General features: G+C 41.6%; 1 protein-coding gene across 7 annotated transcripts in view; it reads left to right on the top strand.

Annotated features, from left to right (window-relative positions):
• Positions 1-25,301, top strand: part of slc4a11 (solute carrier family 4 member 11) — a 337,506-nt gene that overhangs the window by 118,456 nt on the left and 193,749 nt on the right. For 3 of the 7 annotated variants that reach the window (XM_054741995.2, XM_054741996.2, XM_054741994.2), the window contains one exon: positions 2,947-3,063. The exons of 2 other annotated variants lie outside the window; for them this stretch is intronic. In XM_054741995.2, the coding sequence (XP_054597970.2) occupies positions 2,947-3,063 (117 nt within the window). The remainder of the gene's footprint in view (positions 1-2,946; positions 3,064-25,301) is intronic. 2 more of the 7 variants (XM_054741999.2, XM_054741998.2) reach the window with 1 other exon arrangement.

Here is a 25,301-nt window from a genome sequence, read left to right as displayed (position 1 = left end):
AGTTCCTTCAACGTAATGAACTCTCTAGAGACCACAATCTGAAGGCGGGGGGGGGGGGGGGGGGGGATAGAGTGTCACAGCATTTGTCTGCATTCCTTCCATCGTGGGGTTTTTTGCATGCAACTCCAAGGCTGCTTATGGCGTCAGATTCGATAACAGAACTTTGTTTGGGTCAGGCAGAGATAATTTTTCCTCTCTGCCTTAAGTCTGTGTTGGGGTTATTAGGAGCGAACAATTCGTAAGCTTTAACTTACTTTTGGATTCTTCAATAAATTCTGTAAATATGGGAATAATTACTGATTTATTAATTAATTAAGATATTCTTAGATATACGGGGCACCATTCCCCTTTAACCGGGGAAAATTGAATCCAAAACTCTTATCAGTCTTTCTTGAAGTTCGTAGAATCCTTGGAGCAGAGACTTCTCTTCGACACAACAAAGCTACTGGAGACGAAAATCTGAATTTTATAACGTTTAATTAACAATTTGTCAAATGAATAAACAGTGGCATAAATGAATAATAACCATGTGATATAATAAAAGGATGTATATTCAAAATAATGTTCAAGGTGTTTGTGTGGTGTGTGTGAGTGAGTGTGTGTGTGAGAGATGAATGGGTCTTTGTTTCCCCAGAGTAGGTGGGGGGAGTGAGCTGTGAGTGTGTGTGGGGCTCTTCCCCTCCCCTCGCATTCAACAGGAGACCTGGATGTGTAAAGTTTTCTACTTTCCCGAACACTTAGTGGCTTAGAATCACAGTAAAACTTAACTCAAACACTTCAAAAGTTAACAAACAACAAAAGGTCACTTGTAAATTATTTAATCTAAAAGGAGTCGGCAGCCTGGCCAGAGCTGACGACTAAAGATATTAACGATGATCAATAAGCAGTTTATTCTTTCAAAATGACCCGGCGGACGTGTTTTGAGAGCGAAAGAGGAAAACACGAAGCTACTTTTTAAGCAATAGCGCGGTTTTATTGCTTATTCTGGACTATAGAGGAAACGGGAGGAGAAAAGGAGAGAGAGAAATGAGTTTTCTGATCACCAGAAGAGCGAGGCGTCCCTCACTGTTTTGATTTGACGGTTCTCCGTGTTTCTCCGCAGTTTTCAGCGTCATCCGTCGGTTTGATGCTTTCTCCGTTGTTTGGCTCCACGAGTGTTTCTCCACGGGCTGGACACAAAGAGAACGAAGTTTCTTTTGGGCTGAGTTTGACAACTTACAGCGTCTCTGAGAGCTGGATGGAGCTCCGCTCGTTCCCAGTCAGGTCCCGATGGGAGTTGGAGTGGTTTCCAGCGGTTGCGTGGCTCAACTTGGGCACTTAGAGCTTCCGCGTGCTCAAGTTGTCGGAGCGTTCGACAAGCGTGTCCTTACCGCCAGGTATCCTGGGCAAAAGAACGAGGTTTCTTTGTCTCTGCTGAAGATTTATGGTCTTAGTTCGCGGGAAAAGCTCCACGGCCTCCCGCACATGCGCAGAACGTGTTTCTGGTATTAGGCGGTGACGTCATCACAATGCTTCCGTGTGCAAAGCATCATGGGAAATGAAGTTTCTTGGCGCTGATGTGATTATTTGCTTTTCAGAGCAATTTAAGCACAGTCATTTTGGAGAAAATCACTGCATAGTAATTTCCTCATGAGGTCAGACCCTCAACATCTGTATTGATCATTCAAGTCCTCCAGTGAAGCCAATTCAGTGATTAAACATCTCCACACCGTCCGGTGACCCTTTCCGAGATGTTATCAATCCTGCGTGCTAACACCGGTAACGCAGCTAAGACATTGTCCAGCTTGCGATTCACCTCGAGCAACGTCCCAGTCTGTGAGGTATCCACACGGACGGTGCCGTCCATGGTTGCGGGTCGCCTTCCAATCGCTCCCGTCATCCCAATTTTACGGAAAGCCAGATATCCTCCCACTCCAATCAGAAGAAATCCAGCGATCATCAGGCCAAATATCCACATAGCTTCGACGTCCTCAATGGACAGCTGAGAGAGACAGATGACATTCCACTTCTTCCAGGAATCGAACATATATCCCGCTGTGTGTGTCCCTTGAGGGCAAGCGCGAGCCCCCTACTCCGTCCGCATTGTAGAAAAAATCTTATCAATCGCATTGAATGACCAATTAATTAAATCCATGCTGAAAAATAGTGATTGCAGAGGAAATGCAGAGAAGCGCTCTGTAGGCAGACAGGACAAAAAGAGCCTTGGGAAAATACAGATAAGGGAGCAAGGCAGAAGCGACTGTTCCCTGTGAGTGCCGGAAGAAGAAGGGAAGGACAGCCGCCTCAGAACAGAACAAGGCCCATTCAGACTCAATGTCCCCCACCCTTTATTACTTTTGCAGCATGACATAAGTGTGATGCTGCAAAATGTTTGACTTTTAGAGCTCACCTGGATTATTTTCACAGTGGAAGACGTTTGTGTTCTAAGCTTCACTTGTCAAGTTTCATCACAGGAACGTGCTGAAAAACTGTCTTTAAGTTTCAGTGGAAAAGCTAAAAATAGTCCCACCTGAATAGTCGTGGCCTAGTTTTATTTAATCTCTGAAAATAGATTTACAACTCTAAAAACAAAAGCTCTCAAAGTCAACCTTACAAAACCTGTCAGGAAAATTTTAGCTGCACATCTCTGAGTTTGGAGCTGAGGGCGGACATCTGAAATGATCTAATCCCAACCTTATGACATCACAACTCTATTAATACAACATTCTGCACATTGCAGCATCAACTATAAATTATTATGCTCACTAGGTATTGTAACCCATAGGTAACCCATGTGTTGTAACGTATATTTTTTGAACATCTTAGGTGTGTTCTTGCTGTGCGTTATTTCTAATTCCATGTTGTCGTTCTTTTTTATTTTTTATATTTTTTGTTTTTGTTTGCAAAAGACTTTCATTTAAATTGTGCTTTGTTGGTAGTGTGACTCTGTGCCATTTTGCCTCCCAGAGCAGCAGGAGGCAGAGCAAGAGGAGGGCAGCGAGGGTCGAGAGGAGGGACAGGACTTACCGATTGCCTACGGAGATGACATCCACCTTTATGACAACCAGATCAGCCCTGGAACAGGTCAGACAAACACAGAGAAAGCAGGCTAGTGTGAAACAGGAAAAGGGTGAGGATTCAGGATGAGATTACAAAAGGAATGCAGAATTAGGAGGAAAAGTGGAAGAAAGCAGGCAAATAAAATAAAAGCACTTTGGAAAGAATTAATCTTTGTATTTCATAAATATCTACGGTAAGTTCAGAACATGATAAGCAGCTCTTTATCCCTTGACCTGACACCACAACCCTTCAGGCCAACAGGCTGTGGTTGCAATGGCCACCAACACAGGTGCAGTGCCTAAAGCCGGGCGTACACTGTGCGACTTTTTCACTCGCAGCGTTCAGCTTCAGCTCAAACTGTACAACTTCCTCGCAGAGCAGATCTCACGAGTCATGTGCTCACACTGCACGACCCAGTTCTCGCATGCGACCTGACTGCTCACACTGTACGTCTGGTAGCAACACGTCGGCCCTAAAACTGTGCTAAAAATAGCAGTTTTTACTCAACACGTCAGACTTTTTTGTCTTGCCTGTTGTCCTTCGGGAGTGCTGCAGGAGGACACACAGGGATTTATGGGGGTTGGATGAGGAAAATGAAATAAAGAAAGTGAATCTGTGTTTTGTGATCAGTTTAATTTGACATGAACACGACAAACACGCTTTCTTGACAATCTTTGTGAGTAAAAAAACGTGTAGAAACAAAAACGAACAGCGTGTGTTATTAGGGAAATAGCGAGCGACCGGCCGGCGTTGATGCAGGATTGCGCGCGCATGCGCCGTGAGCGGTTCTGATACTTTTTGGATCGTAGCTGCTCGCAGCTGCTCACAGCTGCTCGCAGCGCCGCTTCAACGGTGCGATACCCTCACGAGGGACGAGTGAAATATACACACCAGAAGTCCCTGCGACCTCACGACTGCTGATCAGCGGCTGGTCACGTGGTGTTAATCGCCTCTCGTAACCCCCTGTACACTACACGACCGCTCGGCGCAAAACTCGCCCCGATCTCGTGGCTTCTCGCACGACTGGAAAATCGGCTCAAAAAAGTGAAAAAGTCGCACAGTGTACGCCCGGCTTAAAGGAAGGGACAGAGTGAGTGATGCCCCTCCCCTTGAATGTGACAGGTGACTACGTCTCTTAGGTTGATTCTCCATCCATCAGAACCTCGAGGCTTCTGGTCAGAGCTGAAGCAGTGCATGCTGGGAAAAATCTTTCCATATTCAAACCAGAGCAATCAATGGCCTTGTTCGAGTTGAGCAGCGCCTCGCCTGGAAAGCAGACAAGAGCAGACGAACGCAGCAGGGGGAGTGGCTGAATAGAATAGAATAGAATACTTTATTTGTCAATTCTTCGAATGTGCTTGCCATACGAGGAATTGAAATTACGTTTCACACTGTCCCATGCGTAGACATTTACATAAAGTGCAGATGCACAACAATAACAAAACAAAAAACATCCCTAACAATAAGATAATATTAAACAGGTAAATATCGCTAATAATGTACAAAACATATAGCAGAAGGTGTGTGCAATTTCTATGCAGAGGTAGTTGTTTACAATCAGAAATGTTTACCCTATTATTGGTTCAACCACTATTTCCTTTTTGTATAGTGTGTGTGTGTGTGTGTGTGTGTGTGTGTGTGTGTGTGTGTGTGTGTGTGCGTGTGTGGGGTGTGGGGTGTGGTGTGTGTGTGTGTGTGTGAGTGTGTGTGGGGTGGGGTGTAGGGTCCAGTCTGTCACCCTATACCCCTGTCACCCTAGTGATTATGCTGGCTGGGATCTGTGAGGGAAGAGAGTTCAGCAGTCTCACAGCCTGGTGGACAAAACTGTTGGTGAGCCTGGTAGTGCGGGAGCGGAGACTTCTGTATCTCTTTCCAGAGGGCAGGAGGCTGAACAGACAGTGCGCAGGGTGGGTGGCATCGTTGACAATTGTGATGGCTTTGCGGGTGAGGCGAGTGGTGTAAATGTCTTACAGGGAGGGGAGTGGTGCACCAACTATCCTCTCAGCTGTTCTCACAATGCGCTGTAGAGCTTTCCTGCTATAGTCAGTGCAGCTACCGCCCCACACAGTGATACAGCTGGAGAGGATGCTTTCAATAGTTCCTCTGTAGAATGTGATCAGGATGGGTGGTGGAGCACTTGCCCGCTTGAGTTTGCGCAGGAAGTAGAGGCGCTGTTGTGCTTTCTTGGCCAGTGAAGCTGTGTTGGTGGTCCAGGAGAGGTCCTCCCTGATGTGCACCCCCAGGAACTTCGTGCTGCTCACTCTCTCCACCGCAGCACCGTCGATGGCCAATGGGGGGTAGTTGTTGTGGCCTCTCTGGAAGTTGACAATGATCTCCTTGGTCTTACTAACATTTAGCTGGAGGTTGTTGTCTCTGCACCAAGTGGTCAGGAGCTCAACCTCTTTCCTGTAGTGGGTCTCATCGTCCTTGGTGATGAGTCCTACCAGCGTTGTGTCGTCCGCAAACTTCACAAGGTGGTTGGAGCTGTAGGTTGGTGCGCAGTCATGTGTCAGCAGGGTAAAGAGCAGAGGACTGAGCACACAGCCTTGTGGAGCCCCCGTGCTCAGGGTGATGCTGTTTGAGACCTTGTTGCCCACACGCACCACTTGCAGCCTCTGGCTGAGGAAATCCAGCAGCCAGTTGCAAAGGGAGGTGCTGAGGCCCAGTCTGTCCAGTTTACAGATGAGTTGTTGTGGTATTATGGTGTTGAATGCTGAGCTAAAGTCTATGAACAGCATTCTCACATATGAGTCTTTCTTGTCCAGATGAGTTAGGGCTGGGTGGAGGGCAGAGCAGATTGCATCCTCTGTGGATCGTTTTGCTCTGTATGCGAACTGGTATGGGTCCAGAGTGGGGGGTAGGGTGGATTTGATGTGTGACATGACTAGTCGTTCAAAGCACTTCATAATAATGGGTGTCAGTGCCACGGGGCGGTAGTCATTGAAACAAGCTGGGGATGGTTTCTTTGGTACAGGTATGATGGTGGCCGTCTTGAAACATGATGGGACAGTGGCTTGCCTCAGCGAGGTGTTAAAGATGTCTGTGAAGACATTCTTCAGCTCTTCTGCGCAGTCTTTCAGCACACTACCAGGGATGTTGTCCGGACCTGCTGCTTTCCGGGCATTGATGGTGATGAGTGTCCTCTTCACGCTGGGAACAGACAGGCACAGAGGCTGGTCGTGTGGAGGTGGTGGTGTTTTCTGTGGGCGTGTGTTGTTCTGTTTCTCAAATCGTGCAAATAAGCTGTTCAGGTTGTTAAGCAGAGTGGTGTCGTTCTCACAGCTACGCGCTGCAGGCTTGTAGTCTGTAATAGCCTGGATGCCTTGCCATAGGCTCCGTGTGTCCTTGCTGTCATTGAAGTGGGAGGTTATCTTGTGTGTGTAGTCCTGTTTCGCTTTCCTGATGCCGCGGGACAGGTTTGCTCTCGCTGTTCTCAGGCCTATTTCATCCCCAGCTCTGAAGGCCTTGTCTCTGGCCTTTAGCAGCCTGAGGACATCTCCTGTGAGCCATGGCTTCCGGTTTGCTCGAGTTGTGATGCTTTTCACTTGTGTTACGTCATCAATGCATTTGGTGATGTATGAGCTCACCGTATCTGTGTACTCCTCGATGTCTATGACGTTGTTGTAGGTGGCTGCTTCCCTGAATATGTCCCAATCAGTTGACCCAAAGCAGTCTTGAAGAGCAGAGGTGGCCCCCTGTGGCCACACTCTTACCTTTTTCATAACCGGTTTGACAACCTTCACTCTCTGTCTGTATGCTGGCATTAGCATCACAGTGAGGTGATCAGAGGTGCCGATATGGGGGAGGGGAATGGCTTTGTATGCTCCTTTTTCCTGTGTGTAGACCAGGTCCAGTATGTTTTCTCCCCTTGTTGGAAAATGTACATGCTGATGAAACTTTGGGAGAACAGTTTTAAGATCAGCGTGATTAAAGTCTCCTGCGAGGATGATGAAACCATCTGGGTGTGCTGTTTGTTGCTCACTGATGGCCTGATACAATTCGTTCAGCGCCGCATTTCTATCGCTGTTGTTGCTAGATGGAGGTATATAAGTAGCGACCAACAAGATCGAACTTACCTCCCTGGGCAAGTAGAAGGGGCGACACTTCACGATCATGAACTCCGCCAGTGATGAGCAGTGTTTGCGTACTACAGTGGCATCACGACACCACTCGTCACGGATGTAAACACAGACCCCCCCACCTCGGGTCTTGCCTCCGTCTACGAGAGCCCTGTCGGCTCTGTAGCATGCTAGCTGCTCCAGCTGTATGGCCGAGTCCGGAATGTTGTCATTAAGCCATGTCTCAATGAAAACAAGCACACAACAGTCATTTACTCTGCGATTCGCTGATCTCAGAAGTCGTATGCTGTCCATTTTATTGTCCAGAGATCGTACGTTGGCCAAGAGGAGCGACGGTATGGCTGGGCGAGTTGGCTTGGCATCAAGCCTGGCTCGGACACCTCCGCGCTTGCCCCGCTTCCTTGTCCTAGCGCACCGCTTTCGATGTCTCCTTGCCCAGCGAGGGGTAGCAGGCGAGTCCTGTGGGTTGCTAGGCCAGCTAGCAGGCTGTTGCAGAAGTCCTATTTCCCTTAACACCTCAACGTTAGTGTTCAAAACTTGGCAGATCTTGCTTCTCCGAATGTGTAAGAGAGCCTGACGACTGTACACATATTCCAACGTGGACTGGCAAGAAATACTTGCAGAAAGACCCTTACTTGACAAACAAAACTCCGCATTTTCAGGAGAGCGTGAGGTCGCTGCGTCTACACGCGCCGGCATATAAGTCGGACAGATTTCCCTGCATGTGTAGATCGCGGGTGACGATGGATGAAGATATCGCGTTAGAGTTCATACTTGTTTAATTATTTATTTTAATTCTGGTGCCTGTTAGCAACCGTAACACATCCTCACGTGCTTGTCGATATCATATATTGTATATGGAGACCTGACTGTAATAATAAGTAAAGGTTATCAGCTGTACACAGCAAAAACACATGTGTCAAAAATGACACATGTTGTGTTATTTTTTAACACATGTGCGGAGTGTGATCAGGGACAACACATGTTGAGTTAATTTCAACACATTAAATGTGTAAGCCATTTTAACACACAAATTGTGTTAGCTAACCCAACGCTAAAATGTGTTAATTTCAACACATTAAATGTGTAAGCCATTTTAACACACAAATTGTGTTAGCTAACCCAATGCTAAAATGTGTTAATTTCAACACATTAAATGTGTAAGCCATTTTAACACACAAATTGTGTTAGCTAACCCAACGCTAAAATGTGTTAAAGATGTGTAAGCAATTTTAACGCACAAATTGTGTTAGTTAGCTTAATGCTAAAATGTGTTGTTTTTACACATTAAATGTGTAAGCCAAGTGTAGCTTTTAATGTAAATTAGTCAAACAAAATAAAATTAGGACTGCTTTAAAAAAAGTTTATTTTTGATTTTCACATAAAAACACAACATGAAAGATGAAAATACTTTTTGAAATGTACTTATCTTAGCATATGCATAGAAACACAATGAAATAAGAAATTACTGCTACAAAACCATAGCAAATAAACACATTCCCACTGTGTTGAATAAGTCTTTTGGAAGTGTAAAAACATATTACAAACCTTTGTGCTTTTTTTAAACCATTTAGTGCTTTAAACTTTAACCATGCAATACCAGCAATAAACTGATTACTAAACAATATAAAACTTTTTAACCAAACAACAAACACTTTTTGCAGTAATGATACCTTTTCTAAGTTTATTACATGCTGAGAACAATAGACATTTTTAATCCCACCAATCATAACTTTTTGTTTCAAGTGTCAGAAAATTTAAATGTTTCATTTGCAGAAGTATCATTTCTCTGTTATACATTTTGTTGGGTCTTAAGAATGTATTGTCTTTTTAAAACATGTTCAATAATATATCTGTTCATCTTGTTTTAAGAAATTAAAACATTTTGTATCTTGGGCTCAAATACATTTCATCTGTTTTAAAAGCTAACATTATGTCTAAAGGCTTATAATGTGCCAAATCAGCCATGCTGATCATTTCATAGTCGTTTGTTTCTTTTACAGCATACGCATAAAAATGTTCATCAAAGTACTTTACTGTTATGATTTTCACAAATATCATAACTGATCCTGTATCGGTCTGTGGCATGATACAGATGATCTCGCCAAACAAAGGGTCTCCTTTATTGTTTACTTTAAGTGTCAGTACAGTGCCTGTTTTGTAAGTTTGCCCAAGCACACCAACAGTGTGAGTAACATAAACACTGCTGTTTAAAGTCAAGTCATGGTGTATTGTTCTGAGATTGTCCAGTATTACTTCTGCTTTCTCCAAAGAGCTGATCGTAACAAGACATGTGTTAGTGACATCTATTTTCTGAGAAAAAGGGTCACTTAACTTGAAACTATACATCTGCTGAACCTGATGCTTATAGCTCAGTGTTTTAGAAATATTTTTAAAGTTGCCAACCACGTGGGCATGTCTTTTTAATGGATTGTGTTTTGCCTCAAATCTCATACACCATAGTTGAGAAATGGGTCCAAACATAACAATCATCCTTGGATAGTGAATCATAAAGTGGTGTTTAGGAATCAAATTTCTGTCATAGATTTTTTTAAATAATACATGGTGCTCTATAATGAGCTGTTTCAGAAATACAGCAAGCCCTAGTGTGACAGTTGGTGCAAAGACAATGCTACATATTTCCCTCAGCAGGATAAACAAATGCCAATGTTGACTTTTCCTGTCAACAAGATTGCCGATTAAAAAGGGCAACACCTGCAAAAGGCACCACATTTGTGATGCTGTTTGTTTAATTGCATTGTCAGAAGTTCTCAGATTGAGAATAGCACTTGGCTTATTTTTTTCATTTCCATATCCATAGTCAAAACTGGTGATTCTATGATTAACCAGTTCAAGAGAAAATATCTTTTCTTCATAAATGAAGTGGTGTAACATTAATCTCACCTCTAAAGGGGCTACACCTTCGAGAATATCGTGCATAATGTCGACACATGTGTTCTCTGTCACATGGAAATACTGCAGTTTATTCAAACAGGAGTCTTCTTTAACTCCAGTTGAGCTAGGATCATTATGCCAGACATGCTGCTGATAATTCTCTCTAGTGCGTTTCTCAAGCTCATCCTCATCAAAAACAGTCTGCGCAAGATTTTTATCAACAAGGCAGAAGTGGCAGAACTTGTTTGCAGAAAAGCTCTCAACATACCCACATAGGGAATGGACGGCCAAATTGTCTGCAGTCAAAACACAGATAGTTCCATAGAGCTGATAACTTTCTCCTTGGATCTCTACCTGTACACCTGATCTTTCAAGAAGTTTGACGTCATCAAGCAGTGGTTCCAAAATCTTACCAAACCCATATTTGTCTCTGTCCATAGAATTAAAAAGAAGACATAAATGAATATGTGAGAGGGACGAATTATGTTTTGGTGGCAGATTCTTTAAGGCAAAATAAACAGCACCCATTTTATGAATTTTAGTTTTGGAGCCCAAGGGGTTTACAGTTTCTTAATCATCAAAATACAACTGTATTTGAAGAGCTTGAGGACATCTGCTAAACAATGGGTGAGAGGAAAAGTGTGACCCATCACAGTAGTTGTGCATTTTACCATCAAATTGTTTGTTACTTTGCAAGTATTCTTTCTGCATCTGGACATTACTGAATAAAAATTTAATAGTATCAATTACTGAAATGTATTGACATGTGTCAGCTGCCAACACTTGTTTCATTTGTCCCTGTTTTCTTGCTGTGTCTGCCCTATGACCAAGAAATATTTCTTTTGGCTTCACAAGATCAAAATTTTCTGAGAAATACTTATTTATTTTAAAAGGTGTGTCAACATCTTTAAACATATGTTTAGCACTCTCAAATTCACTCATTAATGACTGGACAGACTCACTATGAAGTGGTACTTGGAAGTTATTCAGCAATGTAGTTGTCGATTGTTGTAGACTTTCAATTGTTCTTTCAAGTACTTCTTGTGTGCAAGTAATGCTTCTTGCTACATCCATCAAAGTTGTGTTTGAAGAAGAATACATTTTTGCTACAAAAGAAGCAACACAATCACTGGAAAGAGTAGGTGTTAATGGTACAGTTGAAACGTTTGATGTTTCCTCAATATTATAAGTGTTAGTTTCAGATGATGCAGATGATCTGCTGTCATGAGCCTGAAATGGCACAGTGTCCATTAATGTTGTGGGTTGGTGGTCCCGATGAAGATGTTTAGAAAAAGAATTGAAGTTCTGATATGTCCGAGGGCAGCCTTCTTGGCTGCAAATTAAAGTGAAACCCTGTCCATCTGATAAGGCATGAACTTCACGCAGATGCCAAATTACTGTCTTAACTTGTGTCGATATCAATTGTTTACACTTTGGACATGTGTACATGATAGTGCTTTACTGTGCAGCTTGAAGCTTGGAGATCAGTTCCAGTACCTTGGCTTTCCGGTTGGTCGAGATGGTAACTTCGTAGATGTATTCGAAGAAAGTGAACACAGAGCTGAGCTGGGGTGGATAGGCCAAGTTGCAAACCCAGTAGAGCTTGAACAGCTTGTCCAATGCACATGTCAGGCCATCATTTACTGGAATGGTCACACCGTCATTGCTTGCAACGATAATGTACTGGCGAGTTGCACTCTTCAAATTGCCGATGCAGATCAACTGTGGTTGGGTGCCTTGTGCCACCTCAGAGTTGCTGCAGAGGGACGCAATGCTGGTCCCAGCCTGCAAGATAGAATAATATATGAATTTTGTGAGATCAAAGGGAATAGCTTTATTCTTTCCCCCATGTTCTGTTTGGCTATGAAGCAAACAGAATTAATGTCTAAAGCTGGTGACAAGCCCTACAGATTTACTCTCAGGTGGAGCATCAAAGCTTCTGCTTTAATGTCACGCCTGATACTTAAAACTTTATTGTTATTGTTTTTTTCAATGCTTTATAGTTTTGACCAGACACAGAGACAGAGGTGAAAGAAAGGAAGAAACAAGGGGGGGGGGGGGGGGGGGGGTGTCCCACAAGAATAAGCAATCAATAACCTGCAGAAAGAGAAAAAAAACACACAACAGTACAACAGGAGCAAGCTATCACTGCGTCAACCTGATGAGGAAATATAAAATCAACATTGTTTTACTGAACAATCACACGATAATAAATCATAATGCATTTAGTGCCAACCACAGCCTCAAGACATGTGTTGACAATACCCAAGTCCATACTTATGAGAGCACCATGTGAGCACCTGTGTGCGAACACACGCTTGTAAATGTAAGATTTCTCTATAGGAGCATACAATAGAGAGTGTGAGGGGTCACAGATCTGCCCCCCAAAGATGTGGAGATGGAGGGAGCTCCAAGTCCCAGAGATCCAGGAGCTGTCCCAGAGCACAGGGACCCAACGCCGAGCAAAGCATGCCACCACCCCAGACCCCAACATGATGACCAGCTCCCCCTCATAGCCTCCAGCCCTGGCAAGCCAAACGTCGGAGGTGTGTTAAGACCCCTAGTCTTCTTCCACCTGCTCCAATACAGTGTTAGTGGGTGTTGATGAGGTGTATTCCATGGCTGTGGTGAACAGGCAGTGCAGGCATTGTCTGGCCTACGCCAGCTGATGCAACCACACAAGCCCACTTCCCCCCACAGTCCTCTGTGTCTCTGCCTCTGTTCCAGAGGAGCCAAGGTCCACCTGAGGCCCTTGAGCCTAGGCCATGCACCGCCACTTGTTCCTGTCTTCTTCCCGGCAGCTTACAAGTCAGGACCCCATCCCCAAGTCCCGCCCAGATCCTCACAAGGGACCCGCCGCCCCCACACCCCGAGCCCCCAGGCACCCACCCAGACCTACTCAGGGGCAATGCAGCCACCAGGCAGCAACCCATGGCTGGGTTCCTTATATAGGTTACTTTTTTCTGATCGACTTAATGAACTGACCTGTGTTGGAATGTTTACCATGTTAAGAGTCTTGAGATGACTCTTGTCGTAATTTGGTGCTATATAAACAAACTTTAATTGAATTGAATACATACCGGTACAAAATCAACCAGGAACGATATTGCAGACTTAATGCTGCATCGACTCCCAGGCAATGGTGGCAGAAGATGTGTGAGAACAACCAGCATTGTGTAGCACTTTTCATCTGGGGAAAAAATAGAACAGGCACACAAATATATTTAAAAATTTTAAATTAGGCAAATTTAAAATTAGGCACAACTCTTAAAGTAACTTTCTGGAGTTTTCACCATTCAGAAATTGATACAGGCCATTCTAACCCCCTAAATCAGCCTTGCTCTGAAAAGAGCAATTTAACCCTCCCACTTGGCCAGGAAATTAATATGCTAATGACCTGCTTGCTGATTGGCTGGTTTAAACCAGAAGGCACCAGACACTGGAGATTGCAGATTGGAGGAGGAAGGGTTCCACACGTTATTTTGAGAAGTTTCTCAGAAAAATAAGTTTTTCTCTGGCATTTTAAAACTTTCTAATTTATTGTGTAATTATTATATTTTATTGAAAGGACAAATTAAGATGATATTCAAAATCAAAAGATTGCCAACACTGGTTGTGCTGCAAGTCTTTTTCTTTTTTTTCTCTCCAAAACATTGTTTTGTCAAAATGAAGGTGATGGTATTTTACATAGAATTAAAATTCATGTTGAAGTTAAGATTATTTCATCAAGTAGGACCTGTGGTTAGCTAGCTCATGTAAAACATGTCATGTCTTGATGGAATCGGGAATCGATAGGAACTGCAATCAAAATGAGGAATTTGAATCAGAATCATTTAAAATCAAACGATGCCCAACCCTAGTAAGCATCTGGTTGGACAGATGGATGGACAGGTAGATGCGTTGTTAAAAAGATGGAAAAATGGACAAAGTGATGGACGCATTTGGATGTATATTAAAGATGACAAGTGCTTTTAGCAAGTTAGCACTTTGGATGTATATTTGTAGTCAGGTCAACGCAGTGTGGGAAAGATGGATGAACAGACAGATGCATGTTTGGACAGAAAAATGGACTGGCATGTCTGTTTGGACAGATGTAAGGATGGACATATTTAGACAGATGGATGGACCATTAGATTTTCTATTTGCAGCTAATGCAGGAAAGAAGAGTTAAGACTATTTTCACATTCTGCCTGCAAATGAAACTTGGTGACCAATAAAACAGTTTCTGAATGGAATAGCTCTTAAAAACAGACAGAATTTTGAAAGGGCTGTACAAGATAATTTTGTACACACCAGCAGATATTCAGGATTAATACATTAATAAGTGTTACACAGCAGACACTTTCAAAGGAGAAAACACATACCATCAGTTTGGTCTTCCATCCCCTCTGTTCGCAATGAAACATCCCCTCCTTCCATGGTAGCCAAAGATTTCAGTTTTGGAATTATGCTGACTTCCCATCGTCTGATAAACAGCTCCGTCTTGCCATCAGTCATTCTTCCGAACTCAATATCCAGCTTAAATAAAAAGAGAAGTTGTTTTAAACTATACATCAACAGTTATTAATGACATCAGGCATTTGCTTTAACTAAAGAAGGAAAATGATGAGGCCTACCAGATTAGGCATGTCCAGAAAGCGTGGATATTCTTCCAAAATTTCAGCCATTGTGGGATTCTTTTTTGATATCCATGACCTACGCCTTGTGTACGTGTTTTCCATAGCAGATTTAATTGAAGAGATGTTCTCTGAAGAGGGCCTGAGTCGTTTCATGAGGGTGATCCACTCATTGGTTGCACTGCTCTCCCCCTGGTCCTGTTCTGATTGCATTCCAGTATCACAGCTTATCTTGCGCTTTGAGTAACGACGCTGACCCGCTTCAAGCTTTCGACGGATATTACGCAGTCTCATTTCCAGGAATCCAGAATGTGATAATGGATCATAAAAATGCTCCTGTGTTGGAAAAGAATGAAAAAAATCCAACAGCAAAACATTAGTTTGGATTACTGACAATAATAAAAGCTTAAAGACCAAGTTCCCCCATTTCCTATATATTTAGATTTTTTTCTTTCCCGTTTTAAATACCGAATCACAGAAAATACTTATTCAAGCAGAAACTTGGGGATGTATTTGGAAAAGAGGTTCTCATGTAACATGACTGCTGAATGTTCAATAAAATATAAATGAAAAAAAAAAAGTGTTTAGGACAAAGCTTCAGAGCTACACACTACACCAGTGTTGTCATTTTTACACATGATCTGCAGCACAGCTGTCTGCCGCTGCTGGGTAATGCTAGTGAATAGCATAAAATGGGAAGGGCTGCACTTGAGATATTTTCAACATTTTTTATCAATATTTTTCAATAATTATTGATAATGACCTGATTTTTTTTATCTATATGCTTTTTTCTATATCGTCCAGCCCTAATAATGAAGACACTTTTTGGATTTAGGCAAATTCTACTTACAAATCCCTCTCCTTTTCCTTCAATCTGAACTCTCAAGGATGGGAAAGTGGCGATGATTGTCTTGGCTAAAGTCACCTTCTCAGCACTTGTTGGGTAACTTAAGGGGTTGAATGGAAGAACAGAAATCAAAATCTAAATTAGTGAATTGAATGACTGAAATAAAAATGCATATCTATGTATACACTTCCACTCTATATATGTAGTATGTATGTATGTATGAAAGTATGTACTTACAATCCATGCTTCTCCACCAAGTGACTGATGCAAACTTTGACAAGGAGCTTCCTTGTCTCAGTTTTAAGGCTCCCTGTTTTTTTGTGTTCCTCAAGTATTTTTGGTGCTTTTCTTTGTAATAGTATCTGCAGACTTCCCAGTTCGTTTACCACAGGAAGATGCTAGATTGAAGGCAGCAAAGGGGATATGAGAAGAAATTAGATTTATTATAAACATTAGTTAGGACTGCTTGATTATTGCAAATATTTGTAACATACACAAATAAATCCAAAGTGTAAATTTTTATATTGAGCTGAACCCCCACAACCTGCTGCAGAAACATGTAGTCTTGTTCAGTGGTGATGTAAGGGAGTGTGAGGGCTATAGTGCTATTAAAGATTAAATATTATTGTTCAGCCTGAGAAATTGGGAAGGGGTGGCATGAGAGCAGATGAAGACATGCTCATATGAGAGCAGCTCTGATATAAGATAAACCCACTTTAGATAAAAAAAAATGTATCGCCCGTAAAAAAAAACACCTTGGGAAAATCTATGAAGGCAAATCTGCTAAAGTCCTTAACAGAAAACTGTTGTTTTGTGGTGACTTTGTTTGATTTTACAAACTTTAAGCTCAAAACTGCAGCGAGATGTTAAAGCAACAGCACTTGATCACTGCGAACGCCGCTCTGCCTCGTCGTCTGCAGCATGCCGTCTCTTCGATTGTGATCGGTCAATTGACGACATTAGACCAACACACTAGAGCAAAGATTGTGAACAGGAGGAATCCTCCCCCACTTTTTCTGATCGATTCTAATTCAGAGTGACTGAAATCCGACAGTCTGTCTGAATGTGACACAACCCTCCTAATTCTAAAAAAGAAACATTCTGGCAGAAGGCCATCACTGGAATTTAAAATCGCTTGCCATTTAATTTCACTGTTACCAAGTGTATGTGACACTTCTTTTTTTCCAGTGCTACAGCCCAGAAAATAATATAACACAAATAAAATGAAAATCTTATACCTGGATTTGATGGAGCTCTTCAGCAGTTGTTTGGGGTAATGCTTCGACACTTGATAGAAAGACCTGGAATTTGTCAAAATTCCTGATGTCTGTTGTTCTGTCCACATCAACAAACTCTTGGAAGTCAGCATGATGTTTCAGAACTCTGTCAAATGCAAAACCTGGTTGCTCAGACATGATGTGGGTTATTAGCTGTTCTGTAGTGTGAACAGTATAAATCTTCCTTGATGACTCGTTTCCATTTTTGAAGATGGTAGCAAGCACTCTGATTGATCCAGGTTGTAGGTCTGGGTTCTGCAGAAAAAAAAGTTATTTACTTTTATTTTGTAATATTATTATTAAAGTAAATCTCAAATTAGATCTTATCAGACGAAATATAATTAGGACGGTTTTCCTCATTTAATATAAAATGGTTGGCCACATATTTTTATGAGTAGTATCTCCAAACACGGCTTATTCAACAAAACAATGGCAATACAATGACTCAAGTTTATAATGTTTGCCTCAAGCGGAGTTGAAAAACTACAGCAACATGCAGTTCAACATTACATGACTAATTTTTTACAACTATTTTATTTATATTTTACATTGCTTTAAATGTTTTTGTATTTGCTTCTAATGTTGTTTTACTTTAACTTAACACATTTTGATAAACTGGTTTATACTCATGACATTTTCTACCCTTTTAAAAACGATATTCACATATTTTCCTCTGCATTTGAACAAGTTACTGACATTTTTATTTGGTGATCAAACTGGAGCTACCTGTGCATGTAACAAAGTATCACTCAGTATAAACATAAGTTAATAATAACACAAGTTACAGGGCGGGTTAGTGTAGTAGTTTTACTAAATTAATATTTTCAAAGAACTATGTATGTTCGCTTCCGTGTCCTCGTAGTCAGTGGCAACAAATGCCTTGGACCTGGGAGTTTGAAAAGCGTAAAAAACAAGTTAGTTCATTTATCAAATACAAACGGTTTACGTTAGCTAAAAAAGACAAAAAAACGTCTGATGGAGCGTGTGATCCGTTACAGTTAATTCTCGCTGGCCGCTATATAAAGTTTTAAACAAGTCGTTTCGATCGGTAGATAGCTAGCAGGAATAGCAACGCATCCGGATAGCGACCGTATCATCCTTCAAAGTAAAAGCACCACTGGCCTTGTCAAATCAATATATCAATATGGTACACAATTTTATTTTGAAATAGATTTCTTTTTATAATTAATTATATTAATATGCGCTTTACGGTATTTTGTTTCAAAAACACAGTGCGTAAGGATCGAACTTATTTAGTTATATCACGATTTCTTTTAGTTTGATCACATTCCCCTTCAGAAGGTTTAATGTTTAGCAACTTTTGTTTAACAACTAACGTTTTCCAAGGCATTCATTCGCTGTGCTACGGTTTTACTCGTACCATTTAACTTCTCAAACTGTACAAGTCATGTTCTCACACTATAGCACGCAATGTTCGGATGTGACCTGACTGTTCACACTGCGTGGACGCAACACAGACATGAAAACATGCTAAAATAGCAGTTTTTACACATCATGTCAAACCCTTAAGTTTGAAAACCCGGAACCAGTGGTGTTGTAGTAGAGTTTTAGCGAAGCCTGTTCACATGACGCATGCGCTATGTGAGCGGTTCTGGAACTTTTGGGTCATAGCGTTGCTTCAACAGTGCGATACCCTCAAGAGACAAACAAAATATGAAGCACTTTTAATATTCGTGTGACTGCAGATTGGCTGTTCGAGAGCTGGTTGTGAGGTGTTAACCGCCTCTCCTTACCCCTACACTACACCAGGCAGAACTTACCCCCAAAAAATTGTGGAACAAGAGGGAGATTGGCTCAAAACGGTCAGCAAATCGTAGTGTACGTCCAGCTTTGGGGACACTGCCGTTAACAACACATGTAAATATATTTTGAAAATGTTTGACTATCTAACCTAGCAAGCGAAAGCCTGAGTAAAGTAAACTGGTTAAGCTAGTTAGCTTATGCTAAGTGGCGCCAAGTACTGCCTAACCGCACAAGTCAATAAACGCTGCGTAGCCACCTAGAATATTATATATATATATATTTAATAAACAACATTCAAACAATGTTACTTACAGGCGGATCTGAATCCTCCATTGTAATCCCCTCCAAGAGTCCGGAGAAATGAGCGGACTGAAGTAACACAAACCGACTGAAACTGGCGGGCGGAAGTAGTTTTTTTTTAAGAAGCCTAATGATTGGATGACAAAAAGCTGCCGTTAAACTTTGAAAATGTTTAGATGTATCATCTTACCTTCGTAATTTTTTGCAGATTTTTTTTTTTACTATGCATAGCTTTTCTGTTTGATTTCACCAGACATTTGTAAAAATTACCTTTTGTTTTTAATTACATTTGTAAAGACTTATTTAATTTCTATTTTATCTTGCTAATTTGTATACATGTCAGTGAGGTTTAACTAATATAAATAATATGAATAAAACAAATACAAAAATACTAATACAAATTTGGGTTTCAGCAGGTTGTATTTGTGAAATCTCCTGCCACAACTTCAAGCACGGAAGATAACACTTTTAATGTGTCAGTCAGTTGATAGGAGAGTTACACAATGTGTGCTAAAATCTACACAACATGTGTCAAAATGCTGTTAACACATCCACCTGTGTTGATTTTTGACACATCTCTTTTTGGAGTGTAGGTTTAGTGTGCTCATAGGAAACGTGACTAAAGAACACAAACCACATTCCTCTTTATGGCCTATGTAGTTGTCATCATCAACATTACATGATTTAAAGAATACATGTGACCAACTAACATTTTGCATTCAACCACCGGATGTGTGGATCAAAATGTCAACCAATCAGAACTTAGATCAGGTGAGAGCCAGGCGTTTCCCGTCATCCCCTAGGTTGTGCAGTCGGTGGACAGCAACTGCAGCGCCTTGCTCCAAAATCTGCAGCCACCTTGATCTCACAAGGTTATCGTTGCCTACGTATGCATGACATCAGAGCAAGTCGGCGTCAAGTCGGACACAAATCTAACCGTCATGCACTACTCGCCGATCACCGGTGATCGAATCTGCGCCGTCCACTGATTTTGACTGACAGGATGACAGATAATTAACAGCAATACAGGAAATCATTTTATATGACTTTATAAAGCAAATAATTTTATTTCTGACACAAAATATTTTATAATTAATAAACAAATGATGTACCGTTATGTAACATTACAATTACAAATACTGTAATGTTTATTTTTGTATTGTGTATCGAATTTTGTAAGCCATCCACTTTGCGGCACTTTGCAGCTAGTGTGTTCCGCCGAAGTCGAAAGGAACTGGACTACTCCTAATCGAGCTTAGATACCCAGGAATGCTGTTAGAAAACATGTAACTTCTCTGAATGTAATCAACATCCCAGGTTAGCCCAACTGTGACTGAAAGTGACGAGGCCACAGAACAGGTCTTCTGATAAAACTGCTGCTACAATGTCACGGGTGATGCGAACACACACAGCTTTCTGCCACGACTCACTAGAGATCCAGAAGACAGAGCAGACACACACACAGTTTGCTCTGCAATGTCATGTTGCGAGGATGGTTTGGACCCAAAATGCAGTAACCCAGGATGACACGAGGCAGGAGTTGAAATAAAGTAAAATCCTTTTATTGTAGGATGAAACAAAAATAATTCAAAAAGGCAGGGAGCCAAAATCCAAAAATCCGGAAAATGAGAACAAAGCTCACTTAGAGCACAAACTTGGGACGGGACAGGAAGCGCACACAGAGCACCAAAACACTGACAAACACAATGGACCGACAAGACAATGAGAAACAGACAGGGCTTTATAGACTGGGGCATAATGGGAGGCAGATGAGCTGCAGGTGTGTGGGGAGAGAACCAGGTGAAGGCAATAACTAATCAGGGAGGAGGAGCAGGAAGGAGCAGGGGAGGACACCGGACCTGACTGGGGAAGGACACACACACACACACACACACACACACACACACACACACACACACACACACACACACACACACACACACACACAAACAGCTGGAGAAGGACACACACACACAGCTGAGAAGGACACACACACACACACACACAAAACTGAAATAATAGACCTATAGAAATATGGTGGGTAAACCAAGCGAACATGAAGAAAACCAGGAGGGAGCTGGTCACAAAAAGGCTGGAGCTACAACTGGAAGGGCTGGGGATGACCTGAAGGGCTACAAACAGAAGACACACAAATGAGATGCAGACAAAGGACACATGAGAGCGCTATGAGACACAAAAGGGGAATCTAGAGAGGGATGGAGAACATCAGGAGACACATGGGGAAAGACGCAGACCATGACATGCAACACCGATATTTTATCTCTACAAATAACACAAGCCTGGAGAAATTCTGCTGTGAGGTGGAGTTGCTAATGCTAACACTTAGCTTCTACTAGTCGAGCCATTTGAGTGAGTCCATGAACATAAAGTGACAGCATGACGTAGATCTGTCAGGCTTTTCTGAACCGAGCATGTTTCCATCTATTTTCTATCAGAAGCAAATGCAGGAAATAGGGGTAGTATGTTCCTGTTCAGCCTGTATGAAAAACTCAGAGTGACTGATACGTTCCAAGAATAATAAGTAAAAAATGGTTTCTCAGCTAACCTGTTCTTTACCAGCGTAATTCACCAACATGTGAAGGATAACATCCTTCAGCATTTAAACCCAAGCAGATTCTGTTTTCTTCTTTTTTTTTCCATCAGTGAGCTGCTCCCATTCTTTCTGTTTATTTTAACCAAAACTACATTTGTGTCTGTCAATGGTCTGGAGTCTCTCGATACATGATCATGTTATTCACTTTGGCTCTGTACATTTTAATCAACCCACCCCATGGTTATAAGTGAACATCCACTCTTACATTTTTAATTTATGTCAAATAATATTGTTTTATTATTCAACATCAAAACATCACTGTTGGGATTGTTTAAGAAGTACTTTAATCTCTTTTTGTCAGCCTCAGTAAGCAGTTCTGGTGGGTAACAAGTGATCAGAGACTAAAGGAGAGCGGTTACTAGTCCAGAAAAATCTGTGATGTATTTATTCCTTTCACACTCTATTTTTAACAGCTCTTTCTTTATCTGTTACTGTGGTTCTGCAATGTTGTCATGCTTAAAATCCCTTGTGAGACGATGACTGTAGGACACAATGTTGCACTCTCTATATTATCCACCCTATTCCTGGGCCAGCTCTTGTAGAAACAATTATATGAGCAATATCAAGGATTCAAAAAATCTTTATTTGTCACATGCTCAGTAGACTTGCACAACTTGCAGGGAAATGTAACCCTGAGCCACTCCATAGACTGCAAAAGTCAACACAAATGAGTTGGCAATGTTATGTATACAAAACAATTAATGTACAAGCAATGACTGAGGTGCAAAGGTCTAAGTGTGTAGGTGAAAGAGAAGAATAAAGAGAACTCATGATTCAGGAATATATGTAAAGGAAAGGGTGGGCTATGGGAGATGGCAGGTGAAGTGCTGGATATAGCGCATAGCCATTGGATTGCATGGTGAAGTTCCGTTTCTAGTTGCAGGTTTTCTAACATTTTTAAAAAACTATTTGCCAACAAAAAATGTACTCCCATGGCTTGGGAACGTTGCGCTATTGTAGAAACTAAAATCCAGACTTGGTGGACTCTGACTCGGCCCTACGTCTGCTTTTAATTAAAGATTGTAAGCCACCTCTTTCAACAAAACACAACCAGCCATATGATTATGTAGGTACTCATCAGCCTTGGAGCCTTTCAGGTAGTTCATTGCCATGCCGCTGGACGATACATAGTTGATAGCTAAATGCTACTGTTAGCTATGTCCAGGTTTTCATGTCATCCTCCGCCCCTCTGTAACAATAGGCCAAGGGACTGTAATGATGTCCTGTTTGAGCTGTGGTCACACGTAGGTCAACTCATTAACTGCAAGCCATGTTCTGGACAGGAAGCCCCTGACTGACAGCATTTTTAAGCATTTTTACTGTTTTTGAAGAGTCACTGAATATTGTGCTCTATGACCATGTAAACAACAAAACTACCAAAAGCAAGAGTAGACTCACTTCTTACGAAAAAAATCTGCTTGTTTCTAGAATTTTCCATTCTTTCACCTTTCGTTGTCGAAGTTTGAGCTGCAGAAGCTTTTTCTGATTAGTGTCGAAAGTGATCTGCTAATACATGAATTGTCTGCTTCATGATCACGTGACGTTTGTCACACACGGATGGAAATTAACTTTAGAGCCGTCATGATTCCTCTCAAGGTGTGCAAGCTTGCTCCCACGCCCGCCTCGGTAAAAACGAAATTGACTACCTCAATCTTCAATGGCAGTGAGTGCGTTAAATCTGTATAATAAGACCATAAAATAGGAATAGCGTGAATAGATGACATCTATGGTCTCCATGTAAAAAATGTCAGAATGGAAGTTAACGGGTAACCAGTGCAGAGACATCAGAACAGGAGTGATGTGTGCTCTTCTGTTTGCTCCAGTTAGGAGCCTCGCTGCAGAGTTCTGGACCAACTGAAGGCAGCCAAGTGCTTTTTTGTTAAAACCAAATTTTATGCGAGGGCTCATGGGGTCTATGAATTTGGTGGCTAAAGTGTATTTATGCTCATTAAACCCCAAAAATATTATGCAGATATCTTGTGTCCGAGTACAGAAAGTATAAATGGAGATGTGGGCTTTGGAGGCAAAAATTTGCACTTTATTTTTAATAAGTAAGTAAGTTTTATTTATATAGCACTTATTACAGACATAGAATCACAAAGTGTTTCACATAGATCAAAACAAAATAAAACAAAGTCCAAAAATCATAAATAGATTAACATCAGAAAAAATAGTCATAAAATTATAAATTTTCATAAACAGATGAAAGATTTCAAATTTGAGTTAAAATAAGAAAATAAAAGATTTAGGTAAAAGCCGCTTTAAATAAAAGGGTCTTTAGCTGTTTTTTAAAAGTGTCCAGACTATCAATGCTGTGTAAGGATAAAGGAAGATCATTCCAGAGTTGGGGTGCAACAGTCTGGAAGGAGCGATCACCTCGACTTTTGTATCTGGTCTTTGGAATTTCTAGAAGGTTCTGGTGGGTGGACCTGAGCGCTCGGGTTGGAGCATAAGGCTTTAACAGGTCAGTAATGTAGGGAGGAGCTTGACCATGTAGAGCATTCAAAGTTATAATCAGGATTCTAAAATGAACTCTAAAGTTAACGGGTAACCAGTGCAGAGACATCAGAACAGGAGTGATGTGTGCTCTTCTGTTTGCTCCAGTTAGGAGCCTCGCTGTTCTGGACCAACTGAAGGCAGCCAAGTGCTTTTTTGTTAAAACCTGTGAAAAGTATGTTACAGTAATCAAGACGGGAGGAGATAAAGGCATGGAGAACCATTTCAAGTTCATGTTTTGACACCAACCTTCGCAGTTTGGAGATAAAAATGATAAAAAACAGTTTCGGACCAACGTTTTTGAGTTACCTTGATTGGTCAAAAATAACACCCAAATTCCTTAAGTTTGTCTTGATGGCAGAGGATAAATGACCAAGTTTTAAACTAATCGGGGGAACCGTGCTCTCAGGGGCAATGATCAGACATTCAGTCTTTTCAGAGTTTAACCGAATGAAGTTAACTTCTAGCCAGCTGGTGATAGCTGACAGACACTCTAGTAATTCAGACGGTTTGTAGAACTCAGAATCCTTAATGAACCAAGTCAACTGTAGAAACAGGAAATATAAACTAAATTTCACTAAAGTGTATCAGGACCAGAACCCAACCTAAGCAGAAATTAGGTTCCCTCGAAAAAAAACATGCCTCAGGAAAAAATGCAGTAAAGCACAAGATCATTTGAAGCACAACCACAGATAATTGAAACCATAACAATGAGATGACAATATACTATAAAGGGTCGAGATAGCTCAGGTCTCATCCTGTCTTTTCTGATGGAGGTTTGACTGAACTGAAGTTTAATACCTTAGTAATTACCTCCAGCCTCGTGTGCACTCTATATGAGCCAAACAGAAAGCATAAGATGAAGGTGGTCATTTGGAAAGAGCTCATCTTATATGAATACATGAATGTCTCCTTGTAGCTATAGCCTGAGCAATTAGATTTCCCTCCCCACCGGAGAAGGGATCAGCCCAGCCGTGAGCTTTTTTAATGTGAGACTTTGATGATCAAATCCTTAGCCCCCCACAGTAGTCTCATCTCACAAAGGCAGGGTTGGGCTCCTTTTTCCCCTCACTGCCTGCAGAACTATGACAGCAAGGTGTTACAAAAAAAAAAAGGTGAGTTACAATCAATGCACCCATCATTTTCTGCAGACTCATACTCCAACACGTTCACAAGCTGGATTAGCTCTATTGAAATTCCCTCGGTCTTTGCCGCGGCTTATCTTTCTTCCCTTCTTGCTGGAGGGAGGAGGAATGAAGTGATTGATTGCCCACAAAGCATCACATGGAGCAGAGGAGGAAAGCCCGTGGGAACCCAATCCCTTCCTCCCAACGGTAGCTGTTATGTAATGATCATGAAAGAAGGTTTTAATGA

The sequence above is a fragment of the Nothobranchius furzeri genome, chromosome 18 (assembly GCF_043380555.1).
Source record: "Nothobranchius furzeri strain GRZ-AD chromosome 18, NfurGRZ-RIMD1, whole genome shotgun sequence".
Taxonomy (NCBI): domain Eukaryota; kingdom Metazoa; phylum Chordata; class Actinopteri; order Cyprinodontiformes; family Nothobranchiidae; genus Nothobranchius; species Nothobranchius furzeri.
This window is presented reverse-complemented; position numbering and strand designations above follow the sequence as displayed.